The 18,971-nt window shown below is 41.2% G+C and overlaps 1 protein-coding gene across 1 annotated transcript in view; it reads right to left on the bottom strand.

Moving 5' to 3' along the window:
* The window catches only part of LOC109918784 (armadillo repeat-containing protein 2-like), a 119,497-nt gene that overhangs the window by 42,959 nt on the left and 57,567 nt on the right, over window positions 1-18,971 (bottom strand). The window contains exon 7 of the mRNA XM_048596695.1: window positions 9,010-9,086. Coding sequence (XP_048452652.1) covers window positions 9,010-9,086 — 77 coding nt within the window. The remainder of the gene's footprint in view (window positions 1-9,009; window positions 9,087-18,971) is intronic.

Raw genomic sequence — 18,971 nt, 5'->3', positions numbered from 1 at the left:
AGGCTGACGTTTCGGGCCTAGACTTTTCTGATGAAGGGTCTAGGCCCGAAACGTCAGCCTCTCTGCTCCTATGATGCTGCTTGGCCTGCTGTGTTCATCCAGCCCTGCACCTTGTTCCCTCCAAACTGGTGATCATCCTAGTGAACATTCTGTGAACTGCCTCTAATGAAACAATATATTTTTTAAATAAGGTGACCAAAACTGCTCACAGTACTCCAAATGTTGTCTCATCAACACCTTGTGTAGTTGCAGTCAAACGTCCTTGTACTCTTATACTCCAACTTCCATGAAATAAGGGCTACCGTTCTATTCGCCTTCCTGATTACCTACTGCACCTGTGTGCTTGCTTTTAGTGTTTCGTGCACAAGTACCCCAAGTTCCTTTGCGCTGCAGTTTCTGCATTGTTTTTTCCATTTAAATAATACGCTTCTTTTATTCTCCCTTCCAAAATGAACAACTTCACATTTCCCACATAATACTCCATTTGCCAACTTTTTGCACACTTACTTAGCCTATTAGTGTAACTTTGTAAACTATTTGCATCCGTACCCATAATCTGCCTTTCCATCTATTTTTGTGTCATCTGCGAATTTGGCTACAGTAGGATTCGCTTCCTTTTTTCAAGTCATTAATATAAATTATAAATAGTTGCAGTCCCAGCACTGATCCCTGGAACTACACTAAGGTCACAGATCGCCTACCTGAAAAAGAAATCCTTATCCCCACTTGCCGTTTCCTGTCCATTAGTCAATTCTCTAGTGATGCCAATATATACCTCCAACTCATCTTATGTGGTACTTTGTTGAATACCTTCTGGAAATCCAAATACAACACATTTACTGGTTCTCCTCCAGCCACTCCGGTTGAGACTTTCTCAAAAAATTCTTCTTTAATTATTACAGTTAGTCTGAATCCTGCGTCTCACATTCAGAAAGACATTACTTACTGGGTGTAAGCAAATCTTACACATTTTAAGCGAATTCTTCCTTTAGTCACAATTTTTCACACAGAACTATTCATATACATTGTTCTTTTTATTTCACTTAACAGCTTTATTTTTTACTATGCATAATCTACACTACTCCTCCACCCTAAAACTAAAATATACCAAACATTAATGTGCATTTGTTTCTGAACAAAATACTCTTTTTATTCACTTGTGGGATATAGGTGTCACTGGGTGAGCCAGCATTTATTTCCTGTACCTAATTGCCATGCAGAAAGTCTTGGTGAGCTGCCTTCTTGAACTGATGCAGTCCATGTCAAAATAATCCTTATTAAAGCAGTAGTGTTTTCTAGAGAGTGGCACTTATTAGTTGATTTTTTTTATTTGTTCATGGGATGAGGGCAACATTTGTTGCCCATCCCCAACAGCCCCTTACAAGGCGGTGGCAATCTGCCTTCTTGAATTGCTGTAGTCTTTGGGGTGTAGGTACAGCAACAATGTTGTTAGGAAGAGAGTTCTAGGAATTTAATCCTAAAGCAGTGAAGAAACAGCAATATAGTTCAAAGAGATGCAGTTCTAAGTTGGGATGATGTGTGGGTTAGAGGGGAACTTACAAGAGGTGGTGTTTTCATGCATTAGCTGCCCTTGTACTTCCACGATGTGGAGGTGCCGGTGTTGTACTGGGGTGGACGAAGTCAGAAATCACACGACACCAGGCTATAGTCCAACAGGTTTATTTGAAAACACAGGCTTTCGGAGCCTCAGACCTTCTTCAGGTGTTAGTGAGAGAGGTAGTATCAGTCACAGACTTTATAAGTAAAAGGTCGAAGGTTCACACCATTGAGGAGGATGTACAAAATAAACCTAAGACGCTGTTAAATTTTTAATCAGTTAGAAGGTTTTAATTCATTAATATGTATATGTGCATGTCAATGTATCTGTAAATCACCCCCCCCCTCACATACATGCAGATACATTTTACTTTGTTCAAAAAGCACACAATTTATAGACAGTCAGTCAATATGGTGTTTTATAAATTCCTACTTTAGAAATAAAACCAGTCTGACTCCAGACTAAAACACATACAGATTCTAAACAAGGTCTCACACCTAGCATGCGTTGTCCGACCTAAAATGACACCTCTTCTTTACACTGATAAAACCTTTAGTTCTCTCAGGCCCATGAATTGAAAGAAATTTGGGGATTTACAATATACATTTTAATAAATTAAAACCTTCTAACTGATTAAAGATTTAACAACATCTTAGGTTTAGTTTGTACATCCTCATCAACGGTGTGAACCTTTGATCTTTTACGAATAAATTCTGCGTCTAATATTACCTCTCTCACCAACATCTGAAGAAGGACTGGGGCTCCGAAAGCCTGTGTTTTCAAATAAACCTGTTGGACTATAACCTTGTGTCGTGTGATTTCTGACCTTGTACTTTCAGGTGGTGGAGGTTGTGGGTTTTGAAGATGCAATCAGAATAAATAACAAATAGATAGCTTATATCTACACACAAAATAGTGGCCACTGATTTAATTTGGCTGAGTATCATTTGACAATATCTGTACATTTACAAAATGAAATAATATATTTTAAAATCTGAAAATAAAGCAATGTACACAGTTGAAGAAATCTATAATATGGCAGAAAGATAAAGGTTAAATTTAAATGGCATTTAATAGTGCAAACCACTGCTCGATTATACACTGATGTATATTTGTGGTTACAACTTGTTCAGGAAGCACTGAGTCAGTAAGCAGGTCCATTTGATTGGCTGCTTTTTTTGGTAAATCATTCTTGCAGCCTTAGCAACAATAACAATTAAAGCTGAACACAGAACTATTTACATATCTTCGGACCATGTATTCAAATATATTATTCTGATATATTAGACTGAAGTTTATTAAAGAAGGAAACCAATGGTTACAAAATGTTTTACATATTAACATTTCAAAGAATTATTTATTTAAATTTAAATATCTATTTAAAATCCCCTTTTAGAAGGAATTTCAATAAATTATCAAAAATACCAAAGATTGTGTGTTTTATTGCATTTAAGATTAAAACTATGACAATCTCAGAAGTTTTACAATTAGCCCTGATCATATCAATTTCATTTATGAGAAAGCTGAATGGAGGGGTTTCCATTAAACACGTATGGGTTCTTTGTTTGCAGCTATTTTTATAAATTTCACAATAAAACATGCAAGCTGTAAGAAATGGAAAAAAAACCTTTAATAGAATCAAATAAACGTATTCCAAGTGATTTAGATTAGTCTTAAAACTTTTAAACTCCTTTGATGTGGTTTTGTTATCTTTCAGACTGCTGACCTAAATTAGCACTATTTTTTGTCATGCTTTAGCCTTTTAATCTATTACCCATTAACCACAATATTTAAAAATATCATGCTGGGATTTTCTAAATTGGGGTTAAAATATAGCAATGGGTGTCTTAGATGGTGTCAAATCTGCCATGGCTCACAGCAAGCTTTCTTGTGCAATCGTGTGCACTTCAGCTCATTTCATGTGCAAGCAAGTTCCATGGTGACTTAAACAATGAATCATATGCAGATAACAAGCAGACGTTCTTGCTTCCACTGGCACCTTCCAGGGCAAAGATTATGGTGCCATATTTAGAGGCCACCTGGTCACTGCTTCACTTGCTGCAAGCAAGGAAATCAACAGCAGGCAACGGTTATCAATCCCATCCAAACTCCAACACAACCCCGTCCCACATCTGCCACCCCCCGATACCACAGACAAGCACCAAAAAGGTAGCTCCCCACTTCATCAATGTCTCACAGAACACTTTTTTCCAGGCTATCCCAGCAAAAGATGCACTCCTATCAGGCCTGGGCACTGGGACACAAGGTCACACATGAGCTGAACCCAGTGCACAAAGTGGATGATTGATCTCTTGTGCTCCACTGCGGTAAGTGACACCATTTACTCACTGCAAACTCTGATTGTCCTCAGAGGACAATCAGTCTAATCCTGCCACTGAAAAGCAATGTCATGTAGACATGCTTACGTCACCATCAGATGCATGATCCATACTGAAGGACTCACACCTATATTATGCTGACAATCTTCAAACACTTCTCAGGCAATGCACTTCCTACTCACTTAGCACTCACTCTCTGATATTCAAAGGACTGCCAGAGACCAGGAGCATTTGCTGAGCTCAAAGCAGACGTTGTGTCATTACTAACATACAGAGTCTTTGATTATGTTGTTTGCTTTCCTGAGGCAGCAGTAAGTATAGATGGAGTCAATAGATGAAAGGCTGATTTGCATGATGGACTGGGTTGTGTTCACAACTCTCTGTAGTTACTTACATTGTGGGGAACAGCAGTTGCCAAACCATGCTAAGATGCATCCAGATAGAATGCTGTCTATGGTGCATCAATAAAAATTGGTAAGAAGAGGGGAATTTGCAAGTGGTGGTGATCCCAGGTATCTGCTGCCTTGCTCTTCAAGATAATAGTAATCATGGGTTTAGAAGGTGATATCTAAGGAACCATGGTGAATTTCTGCAGTATGTTAGAGGTCTTACTGATTTTTCATTTTTTTTATTTTATTCTTTTACCAATTTCAATTTGGAGCTGTGAACTGGGAACAGTGTGCTAAAAATGCATTGTGGGTAATGGCTTGTGTTAACACGAAAACAGACTAGTGGGACTAGTTTAGTTTGGGAAACTTGGTCAGCATTGAGAAGTTGGATTGGAGTGTCTGTTTCCATCCTCAATGACTCAAAGACAAACAAGTTTTTGTTTGTGAGGCCAGGCCTGCAAGTTAATTGGTTCTGCAGACGCTTCATCACCAGGGAAGAGCATTATGTTTAAACAGACAACAGGAGTTGACTATTAATGAGGTCAGTATCTGGGAATTTGTTCCAGCAAGTCCGGAAAAGATCCTACGCTCAAGCAGATGGCAGATGTTGAATAACAATTGAGACCTCATGGAGGAGACAGTCAGATTGTCAGGAAGTGGTGAGATATTGAATTGGGTTTTGGACTGTGTTTTCCCTGAGAAGGAATCTGGCTGCTGATGCGGCATAGTGGCTCAGTGGTTAGCACTGCTGTCTCACAGTGCTAGGGACCCAGGTTCAATTCCACCCATGGATGACTGTCTGTGTGAAGTTAGCACATTCTTCCCATGTCTGTGTGTGTTTCCTCCGAGTGGAGGATGTTAAAGATGTGGAGGTTAGGTGGATTGGCCATGCTGAATTGACCATAGTGTCTAGAGATGTGTAGGTTAGAAATGGTTAATGCAGCATTACAAGGATGGGGTAGGAGGCTGGGTCTGGGTGGGATATTGTTCAGAGGGTGAGTGCGGACTTGATGGGCTGAATTGCCTGCTTCCACACTGGAGGGATTCTGTGATTCAATTTGTTGTCCTGTGCCCTCCATCCCCTCCTCCTTAACGTGTCAGCATTCATGGTTACAATTTAGGTTCCCAACCTTGCCCCACAGACCCTCCACGTTGAGGTCCCACTGCCCATGCTGAACATTACAATTTTTTCGACACCCAGACATATAGTGTATTGGGGAAAGGTTCATGCAAGGTCTGCTGGAAGTTGTAAAATGTGCTGAATGCCCAGTGTAGGGTAGAGCAGAAGCATTTTTCTTCCACTCTGTTTTTCAACCACCAGCATTTGAATTCCAATTTTTTGCAGAAGGAGCAGGTAAATCAACAAATAATATTATTAGAAACAATACATTTTCCAATACTGTAAGTACTGTATTGTTTTACCACCATTGTAAAGTTTAGCAGCAGTGTTAAACTTATTAGGAGGTGTAGCCTAATTAAAAATTATTAATTACTTCGTACATATTAAAATAAGGTAAGGGGTGTGCTGTGACTTCAGAATGCATTGAATTGAATTGAATGATATATTGCCCCTAGCATTTAACAAATAAATACAGTGAAAAGTATAATATGTCTCCACACTTTGGCACCATTTTCAGTTATAAAGAAGATATTAAGATATAAATAAAATATAACTAAAACAGAATTCTTCCTCTCTTCTTGTGCTCCGCTTCACATCTGGGGGTGGTCTCTACAACAGGGTCCATGCCCACCAATGCCCCCACATCGTAGTCCATTCCAGGAATCCCACTCTGGGGCTGCCATCGCTGCTACTGCTCTGCAGCCAGCAGTGGCACAATGGGCCTACCACGCTGCCACCGATGCAATCGCCGTTCCCATCGATCTGCTAGGAGTACCAATTTGGTCCTACACATTGCCATAGTTGAAGCCCAACGTCCCAGTTCCAGCAGAGGCTGCCCTGTCATTGCCGCCATCTTGAAAGTTGGTGCCACCGCCAAGTCATGCACTGGTGGGCCCAACAGCATCAAACATACCACGATCTGGTGCTATCTCTCACCGCTGAGCTGGCACTCAAATGTGGGTGTTTCTGGATGCTGATGTGATCCAAAGTAAACACATCTACAGTGAATGCTTACGTTTGCAGAAACTTTGCAACCTGCAATCACTGTGGCACATCAGGGAGGGGAAAGGCTACCTGGACACTTTGTTCCTGGAGGCAGTCACACTCCTTAGGATAGCTTTATCAAATACAGTCAACAGGATGGCGTGATTGCAAGGTCAGGTGATCCAGAGTGCAGAAGCCTCAGTCTATAATTATCCAAGAAGTTTGAGATCTTTTTCAGCTTCTTTGCACAAGAGTGAGGGCTGCAGGATGGATGAGCAAACTCAGTATGGCACCCATGGTAAAGGAAGCTATTCAAGGGGGTGTAGTAAGAGGGAATGTAATGGTAGTAGGAGACAGTATAGTGAGGGAGAGTAGCAAAGTGTGTGAGTACAGATGGCTGTATCTGCCTGGTGCAAGGGTTTGGGATATGTGCTCTGGGCTGAAGAATAACCTGCAATGAAAATAGGAGGATCTAATAGTCATCACAGAATCACAAAGTGTTACATAGAACACAGAATGATACATAGCATGGAACATGCAACAGTACATATGGTGCAGAAGGAGGCTATTCGGCATATTATGGCTGCGTCGGCTCTTCAAACAAACATCATTACCTAGTATCAATCTCTTGCTTTCTCCCATATTGTTGCACATTATTTGAAACCAAATGATCATCCAATGTCCACTTGAATCCCTCAATTGAACCTGCCTCCACCACACCTCCAGAAAGGACATTCCATACTGTAACTACTCGCTTTGTGAAAACGTTTTTCTTCACTTCACCCTTACTTCTTTGGTAGCTTACTTTAAATCTACGCCCTCTTGTTCTTGATCATTTTATGTTTCTGTTCAAACAATTATCTAATGTCCTCTCGAATGCCTTGACTGAACATGCCTTTGTCACACCTCCAGACAGTGCATTCTAAATCATAACTACTCACTGTATGAATTTTTTATCATATCATATTTGATTCTTTGCAAATCTGTGTTCTCTTGTCCTCAATCCCTTAATGAGTGGGAATAGTTTCTCAATATCTGTTCCATTTGGACACCTCATGATTTTGAAAATTTCTGTCAAATCTCCTCTTAGCCTTAATAAGACCATAAGTCTGCTCCACCATTCAGTAGGATCATGGCTGATCCAAAATTCCTTCCATCCACTTTCCTGCCCTTTCTTCATAACCCTTGATTCCCCCAACTGATAAGAATCCATCTACCTCGGTCATAAATCTCTCTCAGCAATGACTCTGCCCCTACAGCTCTTTGTGCAAGGAGTTCCAAAGACTCATAACCCTCTGAGAGAAGAAATTCGTCCTCGTTTCAGTCTCAAATAGATAGCCATTTATTCTGAGACCACGTCCTCTGGTCCTAGACTCTCCCATGAGGGAAAATATCCTCTCAGCATTTACCCTGTCAAGTCCCCTCTCTTTCTTGTTTTGAATAAAGCAGTCCCAATGTCTTCAATTTATCGTCACAAATGAAATTTCTCATTCCTGGAGAACTCCTTCTGCATTCTCTTCAATGTGTTCACATCCTTCCCAAAGTGTGACACCCATAACTGTATACCATACACTACCTAAGGTCTAATCAGTGTTCACCAGTTCTTTGTTATTCACATCACATATATCTGTAGTAAATTCTCACAGTCAAACTAAAATGCAAGAGGAAGACCTACTAGCTTATGTATGTCTTCAACGAGCTTGTGCAAAGTCCTTGGAGTTAGCAAAAAGTAATTCAGCACTTGCAATATCACTCCCCGCATATTTTTGAAACTTGAAGCAACAAAGAAAGCATCCAAAATAAGTAGAATTGAGGTCATATCATCATATTTTTGGTGATTAAGTGTGTGCATGTTAAGCTGTTTATCAAACTGGCATCCAGCGCACATCATGGCTGAAACATATACACTATACACAATTTGAAACCTTGAAGACTCTGCTTGTTTACAAATAAATGGAGCTCAATTTTGCCTCCCAAGTTCTCTTTCCTGCACATAGAATTAAGACTCCTACTAAAATAAGAAAGAAAAAAGTGAAGAGAAGAAGGAAAAGAAGAAAACGGAAGAAATAAAACATGATTAAAACTTCAGGAAATTCCAAAGCATTTTACACCAAACAAAGTACTTTTGAGGTAAAGTGTAAATGTTTAAGAAACACTGTAAGAGCTCACAAATCATAATGTCATATAGGCCAGAAAAACTGTTTTAATGCAGATAACTGAGGAATAACTCCCTGCTCAGACAGAACCTTAGTTTACATTTCATTAGTACTGCACTGAAATGTCAACATAGTTTTTAGAGCTTATATCTCTAGAGTCAGATGTGAATGCTCAATCTTCAAATAAAGAGGCAACAGTCCTACCAACAGAGATACAGCTGACACAGTACGATTAAGATTAAGGTTATGGTTGAATCTTCCAGCAAGGAAAGCTTTATTCTGTTCTTGCCTGAGCTATAGTTAACTGTGTACAATTCACTCCCTACGTATCAAGATGAGAAAGTATTCAGTTCTCCTACAGTAGCATGCCTTTTAAAACGGTTATCATTTCAGTCCAAATGCACCATTTTAGGTTGCAAATTGTATTCAAAAAGAAGGCAAGAAATTCTATTAAAAAAAGTACCTGTTCTGTTCTGTTCTTTGTTGATTTCAGTGTTCCCAGGAGAGGTGGAAAGTCTACTCTCTTGTTTTGCCTGTTTGCTGAAATAGATACGTAAAAGTATTTGTAAAACAAGGATTACAATTTAAGTCTATTGAGAATAAAAACAAAGATTGCCTTCTGATTTTTGACAATTCCATAATACAGAATTCATAGCTTATGCTTTATTGAATATTGTGCAATCAATCACCATTGTAATTTTGGCTGTAGAAACGATGAAACATAAAATGATTTGGACATTGTGATAGTCAAAATAAATATAATTTAGTCTTTGTAAAGTCAAGAAAATCTCCACAAAGAACAAAGTTAATTTGGTAACACGGTGTGGAGCTGGAGGAACACAGCAGTCCAGGCAGCATCAGAGGAGCAGGAAGGCTGACGTTTTGGCTCGGGACCCTTCTTCTTAAGAAGTGTTCCTCCAGCTCCACACTGTGTTATCTCAGACTCCAGCATCGGCCTATCTGACTATCTCAAAGTTAATTTGGTAATTTATGTAGATAGTGAATACATCAGAAATATTCAGATGAATATCAGGTTCAAGACGTGTTCCAAGGGGATACCCATTGCAAATGTGGCTGGAAAGCATCTGCTGCAATATTTTACTTAGTAAATAGAGGATTACGAGACTCAATTGACAAACCATTAAAGGAACTTGTATCAGAGATAGTAGGAACTGCAGATGCTGGAAAATCTGAGATAACAAGATATAGAGCTGGATGAACACAGCAGGCCAAGCAGCATCATAGGAGCAGGTTCGCTGACGTTTCGGGCCTAGACCCTTCATCAGACCCTTGTTATCTCATTAAAGGAACTTAATTGTTTTTCAGGAAGGAAGAAGCAGTAGTGTAAAATCGGAAATTTATTCTTTGTGAGAGTGCTTATAATTTTGCCAACCTTTTCCTTAGGACCTCTCTAGCCCTGGAACAATCTAATATTGACTCCAGCACAAATTCATCACTGTGATTTTATTAAAACTGTATCAAAAGAAGATATTTATTTAACAGGCTTCCAAAAAAATAGCAATCATATGTCTGGAATTCTAAGTGAATGAGCTCATATAAGTATAAGCTTTAGCTAGGATCTTCCCAAAATAGTAAAGATTCCGCAAGAGAAACCCAGAGCCTGTGAAAGTTAGAAAGTCCACCAGATCTTCCAGTCAGAAGGTGGCAATTCCAGAACACAGCAATGCCTTTACAACATACCCCAGACTCCCAGGGAGAAGGATCACTTATGGGAAATGTTAAGAGCTATTAGGTGGGGGAGAGAGTGTGGTTCTCAGGTTCAGAGTTGGAGAGACAGAGGAACTAAAATCATTGTAATGGCTTTCAGCACCAACAACCAGCAGTAAACCTGGTCCCTTGATTGCAGACAGGTTATGCAGATTCAGGGACCTCCACCTCCAAAGGAACAGCACCAGGCATATCTAAAAATGAGGTGTCAAATCAGTGGAGCTACAAACCAAGGCTATTTTCATACCAAACAGTTTAATCAGCAAGTGATAGATAGACCTAAGCGATTCCATAACCAATGGATTAGTTCTAAACTCTGCAATCCTGCCATATCAGTTGTTTTTGGTGGTAGACAACCAAACAACTAACTGGGGGAGAAGGCTTCACAAATATTGCAATCCACATCAAAGCAAATGTAAGGCTGAAGATCATAACAATATATAGGAGCAGAATTAGGCTATTTGGCCCATCTCATTTGCTCTGCTCTGCCATTTGATCATGGCCATTATGTTTCTCAACCCTGTTCTCCTGCCTTCTCCTCATAACCCTTGATCCGCATACTAATCAAGAATCTAATTATCGCAGTCTTAATTACACTCAACATTTTGGTAATAGAACTGAAGATCTGCGCTCCAGAACGTGTTGCACCCCTAGCCTAGCTGCTCCAGTGCAGCTACTATCGACTACCCAACAGTGCGGAAGATTGTCCAGGTATGTCATGCATATATTAAGCAAAAGAAATCTGACCGAGCCAATTGCCACCCCATCAGTCTACTCTCGATCATCAGTAAAGTGATGAAGGGTTTCATCAAAAGTGCTATCAAGCAGCACCTGCTCATCAACAACCTGCTCACTGATGCCCAGTTTGGGTTCCACTCAGGGCCACTCAGCTTCTAACCTTATTACAGTCTTAATCAAACAAAAGAGTTGAATTCCAGAGATGAGTTGAGAATGACTACATATTTGACCAAGTGTGCCATCAAGTAGCCCTAACAAAATGGGAATCAATGGGAATCGGGGGGGGGTGAGGGAACTCTGTCTCAGAGTCACACCTGGCACAAAGGAAGATGGTTGTGGTTATTGGGGGTCAGTCATCTCAGCTCCATGACATCTCTGCTATGGTTCCTGAGGGTAGTATCCTAGGCTTAATCATCCTCGGCTACTTCATCAACAACCTTAGCTCATTATAAAGTCAGAAGTTGGAATGTTCACCAAAGAATGCACAATGTTCAGCACCATTCATGACTCTTCAGATATTGAAGCAATCCATTCCAAATGGAGGAAGAACTCGACAATATCGAGACTTGGGCTGGAAAGTGGCAACATTCACACTACCAAATGCAAGGCAATGTCAATCTCCAATAAGAGACAGCCCAGGAGGTTACCATTTCTGAAGAAGGGTCCCGACCCGAAACATCAACTTTCCTGCTCCTCTGATGCTGCCTGCCCTGCTGTGTTCCTCCAGCTCCACACTGTGTTAGCCATATAAGTACTGTGGCGAAAAGAGCAGGTTAGAGGGCTAAGAATCCTGCAGCGAAAACTCACCTCCTGACTCCTCAAAGCCTATCCACCAACTGCAAGACACATATTAGGAATGTGATGAAATACTCCCCATTTGCCTGGGTGGGTGCACCTCCACAACACTCATGAGGCTTGACAAAATTAAGGACAAAGCAGCCCACTTGATTGGCACAACATCAACAAACATCCAATCCCTCCACCACCGATGCTCAGTAGCCACAATGTGACTCATTTACAAGATGCACTTCTAAGATCCACTAAGGCTCCTTTGCCATCACATTTCAAACCCATCACCACTTGCATCTGGAAGGATAAGGCATCAGACGCATCGGGAAAACCACCTCTAAGATCCCCTTCAAACCACTCACCATCTTGAGTTGGAAATATATCACAGTTTTTTTGTGATATTTGGGTGAAAATCTTGGAAATTCCCCCTTAACATCATTGTGGATCTACATACAACACATGGACTGCAGTGGTTCAAGGAGGCAGTTCACCACCACTTTCTCAAGGCCAACAGGAATGAAGAATAATTGCTGGCCCATCCAGTGATGCCCACATCTCATGAATGAAAGAAAAAAGCTCACACTGGTTAATTTGTCATGGAACCCAACCTGATGTTGTGCCAATAGAATATCCCAGAGAAGAATAAAGAAAAATATAACAGCGATTAAGGTAGCACAGTGATAATACTACTAGACGAGTAATACAGAGGCCTGGATTAGTAATGTAAAAAAAGTCATTTGGTAGTACAAAACTTGAGCTTCACTGAGGAAAAGATATTTTGAAAGGCTTTTCATCTTGCATTTTTAAGGATAATTTGCAAGAATATCAATTCAAGGGATCATGCTATATGACAGGAGACTGTTGATTGGTAACAGCATTGCCATAGAGTTAATGCTGATTGACAATTTACAATCAGGCTTTGTTTAAATTTTAAACAAGGGAGGTTAACTCTGATTGGTCAGGGTATTGCCCTGAGAAATTAACGGTGAATAGCTGCACCTATTTTGTTGAGTTGAAACAGATACAGTGAGTACACATTATTTCTGTCTGCAAAGAACAGGCCTGCGTGTTAATATATTTAGCATCCAATATATACAATATATACAGTAACCGACTGACAATCCTAAATTGGTTGTCAAGATAAATCTTTGCACATTCAGGATTATCCAGCAAATGTTGTCCAATTGAGGACTCACATCTAATGGTGGACGCTGTTGTGGTTGGTTGGTTGGGTATGGTCAGTACTTTGGTTGCTGCAGGCAGCCAAAGGAACCTGTTTTCTCATACAATCTGCTAGATTTTGGAATATCCGATACATACTTGGCATCACATTGGCACTGAAATTCACATAGCATATTACTCAATTGTATGATAGGTAGAACATTTTTGTGGCTTGATGGCAGCATCCTAGTAGTCACTAGTGGCAATAGCCACTCATGTTGTACTGCACAGCTTCACCTGTTGCTCAAAAATTTGAGATACTTTACCCTTCCACAGTGATCTGAGGTAGGCTGGGAACTTTTCAGGATCAAGGACAATCACCTTAGTGCCTTTCATGACAGTGTATACTGCACAATGAGAAATGATTTGATCACAATAGCTATTATCCTGCATGGATGAGCCAATTTTTTTTTTGTTTATTCATTAACAGGATGAGGGCGTCACTGGCTTGGCAGCATTTTTTGCCTATTTCTAATTGCCCTGAGGGCTGTTGAGAGTCAACCACATTGCTGTGGGTCTGGAGTCACATCTAGGCCAGACCAAGTAAGGATGGCAGTTTCCTTCCCTAAAGGACATTGGTGAACCAGATGGGTTTTACTGACAATCGACAATCGGTTCATGGTCATCATTAGATTCTTAATTCCAGATATTTTATTGAATTCAAATTCCACCATCTGCCTTGGCAGGACTCGAACCCAGGTCCCCAGAATGGTACGTGAGTCTGTGGATTAATAGTCTAGCAATAATACCCCTAGGCCATCACCTCCCCTGCAGGGATGAAAATCTCCAAGGCCAATATTTTCATCCTAAAGATTGATAACAGTGTTAAGCTTGTTCAATCAGGAGTAAAACTAATTTTACAAGTTTGGTGATTCATTCTTTAGAAGAAAATTTTTAAAATGCAGATTTGAGGTGAAGTGAAATGTTGTAGTCTGGTGTTTAGGTTTTGATCTTCATCCCACGTGTATGTTCCAGTGCTCTTTGCATAATAATTTGAATCTTTTGGAATTCTTTCATTTTGAAATGATTGATCACTCTGATTGGTGGCCTAATTCCTGAATACACCACTTTAAAATTGGCTTTGGCCAATAAAGGTTTGCAGGCAGTATTTAACGACATCACCTTTGTCTCTGATGACAAAATCAGGGCCACGGAGCAGGATTTTCCCATTCTGTCAAGCAAATCAGTATTAGGTTGTTCCAAGGCTAGAGAGTCCCAAAGGAAAATGTCAGAAAAATGATAAATGCATCAGGATCGCGAGAGATGGCCACAACACCAGAATATCATAACCTGGTCCGAGGTTGCTGCCTGGGTCAGTATAGTCTCCACGTGACAGTATTGCAGCCAGCAGTGCTGCAAGAAGGTCAATAATTTTCTCCAGGGTGCCACACTCCTCTCTGCTACCTCACACTCACTCAATATCTGCTACTACACCCAGCTCCTGCCAAGACTCATGCTCTTCAATTCTCACCAGTACCTGCAACCATTTCTCTTACTCTCACTTCCTCCCCCAATCCAGTCCACCAACATCACACATCACTAACCCTGCACAGCTTTTGCACTGAATACTCACAGCCAGGCCACCACATCACCTTTCAACCAGTTACACAATCATTAACAGTTGTGACACCAACTATCATCTCACTAAATCCCTCCCTTTCTCTCATTCCAGAAGAAAACAGCCCATAACAGGGTTCAAAGAGCCCGGATGGCTGGAGGGGTGCCTGATATCAGGCTTATTATTCGCTATGAGGACACAGTACTCTCCCTCACATGAGAAGACCGAGACCACTCCTGCTAACTAAGTATCTCTCTTCATACCATTGTAACTCTCTTATGAACACCACTGTCAGTTCCATTAATAGCGTACCACTTCTAATTATGAGCCATAATGCCTTCTCTCGTGTCTCGTGGGTACAGCCAGCATCTCCATGAACTCTATGGAGAAATGTCTGGCTCTCCCAGAGGTCACCATCTTCACTGCTGAGGTCAAGAGTACCAAGTCTGAGAGGAAGTAACAGCGAGATTTCCACCTGCATCCCCAACTAGCTCAGACCCTGACACCTCATTGGAAATGCCTCATGTAGAAATTTGGTTCCATTCTAATGAGCTCCTCACTCCAACAGCTCCATGGCTAATCGTGGAAGAAGCATCCCAGGCCACCTGGAGGATTACCAGAGCTTTGGCACCTGCTCAGCCTTAGGCAGCAGACAACTCTGTGATGTTGGCAATTAGGGGTTTTGTTTCAACGCATTGGTAGGAACAGGAATAGCAGACAGGTATGTGGAAAGCAATAGTTCCCATAGCCCAGAGTGCAGCTATTCCAAGGGGACACAGCTGCCTCAACTGTGTGATTGTCTGGCAGTCTCCTTGGCTGCTGCCATGGAGAGCCAGATCCAGTATCCTTAGAGTCTGCTGGATACATGCATAAACCAACCATGGTCCTCATGACCGAAGAGATAAGAGGGAACTCAATGCACACTCCAGGTGCCCCTTCTTGACAAGGAGATAGGGCAGTGCAAGGAGACACCCAGCAGAGGAGGAACCACACACAGGCTCCTCAGAAGTGTCCACTCAGTGCACTCCAAAGCTGACTAGGCCCTCAACTCCACTGCAGCCCCCTTCTGATCCTTGAACTCTCATTGGCATGAGCTTCCATTTGTCCCTCAGCATATGTCGGCTGTCCAGCCACAAATGCCCTGAGCCACACAACCAAATCTTCATGGCCAGTGGGCTCCAATGCTGAATTGATTTCCTCCACCCAACTGCAGAGCTAACGTCAACATAGGAACAGAGTGGGAGGGAAAGAAAAATAAACATTTTTGAGAGAACTTAGGTGGCTCTGGTGACAGCACACTGTATATAAAATATCAAGTCTAAATGTATAAATGTGGTATCATACTACATTTGCTTGTTTGAGTCACTGTCTAGCCCAACAGGTAACTGTGTCAAATCATGACGCCTAACTTCACGTCCATACAGGAGGCACGTGGATGGTCTATGTTGATAGCCTGCTGTACATGTGAAAATAAGATGAACAAGGCATGGAATTTTGCTGGCACCATTATCCCTCTTGATCAAACATCCTATTTTTACCCTGGCCTCTGCATGCAAAAGTGTTAATGCTGAATAGAGCGGTCAGCAAAGTGTACATTCTTTAGAATCACCAAGGATTACGGGGCCCACAGGTTTGTCACATATACAGTGCATAGGCCTGTATGTAATGCTCTAAAGAGTCTCGCATCAGTGGGTCTTGGGGCCTTTCCATTACATGTTGTAATAATGAGCCTACCCATTCTGAATCTGGTTGCAGATATTTTCTTTCCCATTGTGTAGTTTCAATTTCCAGCACAATGGAAGGTGACGGTGAGTACTCTTCAGGCTGTGGTTTCCAGCCTCAACGTCTACATGTCAGTGAGGCCCTGAATATCCAGATTCCCTTTCTTATAATCCTTTCCATGAATCCCATAGGCTTCGCACCTCCCCAAATCATCACCCAAGCTATGTGCATCTTCCTGTACTTATATCCCTCCCCAGTCCCTGGTAACCATGCCAGGTGTGGTCATATATTATCTCACCCCCACCTTCCTTGAAGCCAGATTGCTTTTGACTGGCAGGCCTAAATCCACATTAATAGGTTCCCTAGTCTCCCACCCATGGTAGTGGCCCCTTTGTCCTCTCCCCACTATTCTTTTCCTTCGTTTCTCTGAATGAGCCTGACAGATACACAGTGGCCTGAATGGTCAATGGGCTCAAAACATTAACTCTGCTTTCTCTCTACAGATCCTGCCAGACCTGCCGAAATTCTCCAGAAATTTCAGTTTTTGTTTCAGATTTCCAGCACCCACATTCTTTTTTTTTCCATTTTACTGTTGAGTGACCTAATTAGACAATCCAAACAAGAATTGCTGAGACCCATTTGATGACTGTACATCACCCTAAATGCATTAGACCTAGTCCCTGGACTGGTCTCCAAGGAGCCAAAAGACTGACCATGACCAATTCCTTGAAATGCAAAGGAATCCCTCAACAAACACATCATGCCTGGACGTCTGTTTATGGCCTATCCCCTGTACTGGTACTGAATGCTGCCCTTTACTAACTGTGCCATTACCCCCCTGACTGACAGATGCCTCCATGGACTTCGGTGAGGACTACTCTTCTAAAACATTGAGACATGCTTTCTTGTTTGCAGTGTATTTGCCTCATAAACTGATAGCATATGGTGCAGGTCTCACAAACCACTAGCATATGGTGCAGGTCTCACTCTGACTTCTACGACAAGAATGCTGACGATCTAGTTTGCTTGCAGTAAATGGTAGGATTGGAAGCTGCATGTTAATGGGGGAAGATGTGCAGTTTATAAGATCTTTAGCAAACAATAATTCCACATAATAGACAAACGCCACTCCCTAGTGAGAATCTTGCTTCAACACCCAGAACTTAGCTAAAAGGTGCAGCGAGTTGCTCTTGATGTCCAGATAGGCCTTGCTGAACTTCTCATATGATTCTGCCACATTGCATGTCATAGCTCACGTTGTTCAGGCCCTTGTAAGATTATTCCCACAGTTTCAATCTGGGGCCTGTTTTATGATGGCCAAAAAAGCAAGATTGATTGTTTTGGGCAGAATGGAGGGAATTTGTCTCAGCATCTAGTTGTGCTGTAGTTAATGTAGAACATGGTTACTAATACAGAGGGTTGATTTTAACTCTAGATAGGAGAGAACAATTAAGTTGGAACAGGGCATTATCCTACTCCTTAACTTCCCTGATCTAGGAACATAATCCAAATGCATGAACGTGCACTCCAAGTCTTTGAGTAAGGACCTGATAATGTCATCAGGACATGATTTATCATTTTAAACTGAGGCCTAAATGAAGAACAGTGGCCTAAATGAAGAACAGTAATGACTCTATTGCAAAGTTAAACTTAGCCAGACAGTGTTAGATGGGTGTCAGAAATGTTTTTAGTCTTGTTTAAGATTAAGAGGAGCACAGAGAATCTTGAGATTCTTATGATCCAGGGCTCTGACTCCTCTGACTGAGAGTGCCTTAGGTGTGGCAACACATATTTTCAGCCAGGGACTGTCCCCAACAATGACCTCGTGTTGACAAATTTTAAGCAGTCAGGTAACTGTTTCTCACAGGCTACGCTGCTGTTCTGGCCAATAAGTGTGCAACAGACACATTAATGAAGCTGGTCTTCCTGCTTGTTGTTACCTCATGCTCCTGTGGGTGTCTCAAGTGACTTAAGCAAAACGTTTACTTCCCTCACCAAGAAGCATAAGAAATTCAAAATTCTGACTATAACTGAACTTTGAACTTGATCGTAGAGCGCAAGTGAAAGTACAAGAAATATTTCAGCATTATGTTTCTGTTTCAGGTTAAAATTTTAGTTCTGACAGAAATAAACTAACTCTGAGCTCAGTGGGATTCTAACTAACATATTGCAATTGGAGACCAAAAACATTGATCTTGCATAGGACTGAAACATAGCAGCTAGAAACCTGTTAGCAGTTAAAATTCTCTCCTACAATCCTGACTCCCACCAGTTCACAAAGTTTCAGTTCATAACAGACTCATGTAATTATGGAAAATGTTATGAGGTCATTTACAGTGCAGGAGGAAAAGACATGGGAAAAAAATCCAAATCATTTAGGCTTTACTGAGCGGAACACCAGCACAATGGTGAGAATAGTATGAAAATATGGTGAGAATGAAAAAGATCAAATACTTGATGTTGAGGAAAAAAAACTTGGTTTTACCCTCAAGCTTTTAACAGTGAGTTCTGAATCTTGCCCATGTGTGGAATGCATGTGTAATGGCAGAGTTAGAGTGAATGCTGCCCCTGTGAGTATGAGATAGCAGATAGAAAATGGTGGCACTTGCAGAGCAGAGATTATTGATTTTCATTCTGAACTTCTGGCATCTTTTTTCACCCAGGCTACA

This window comes from Rhincodon typus, chromosome 5 (assembly GCF_021869965.1).
Source record: "Rhincodon typus isolate 14 chromosome 5, sRhiTyp1.1, whole genome shotgun sequence".
In the NCBI taxonomy this organism is placed as follows: domain Eukaryota; kingdom Metazoa; phylum Chordata; class Chondrichthyes; order Orectolobiformes; family Rhincodontidae; genus Rhincodon; species Rhincodon typus.
The sequence above is the reverse complement of the archived record's forward strand: the minus strand, read 5'-3'. Positions and strand labels throughout refer to the sequence as shown.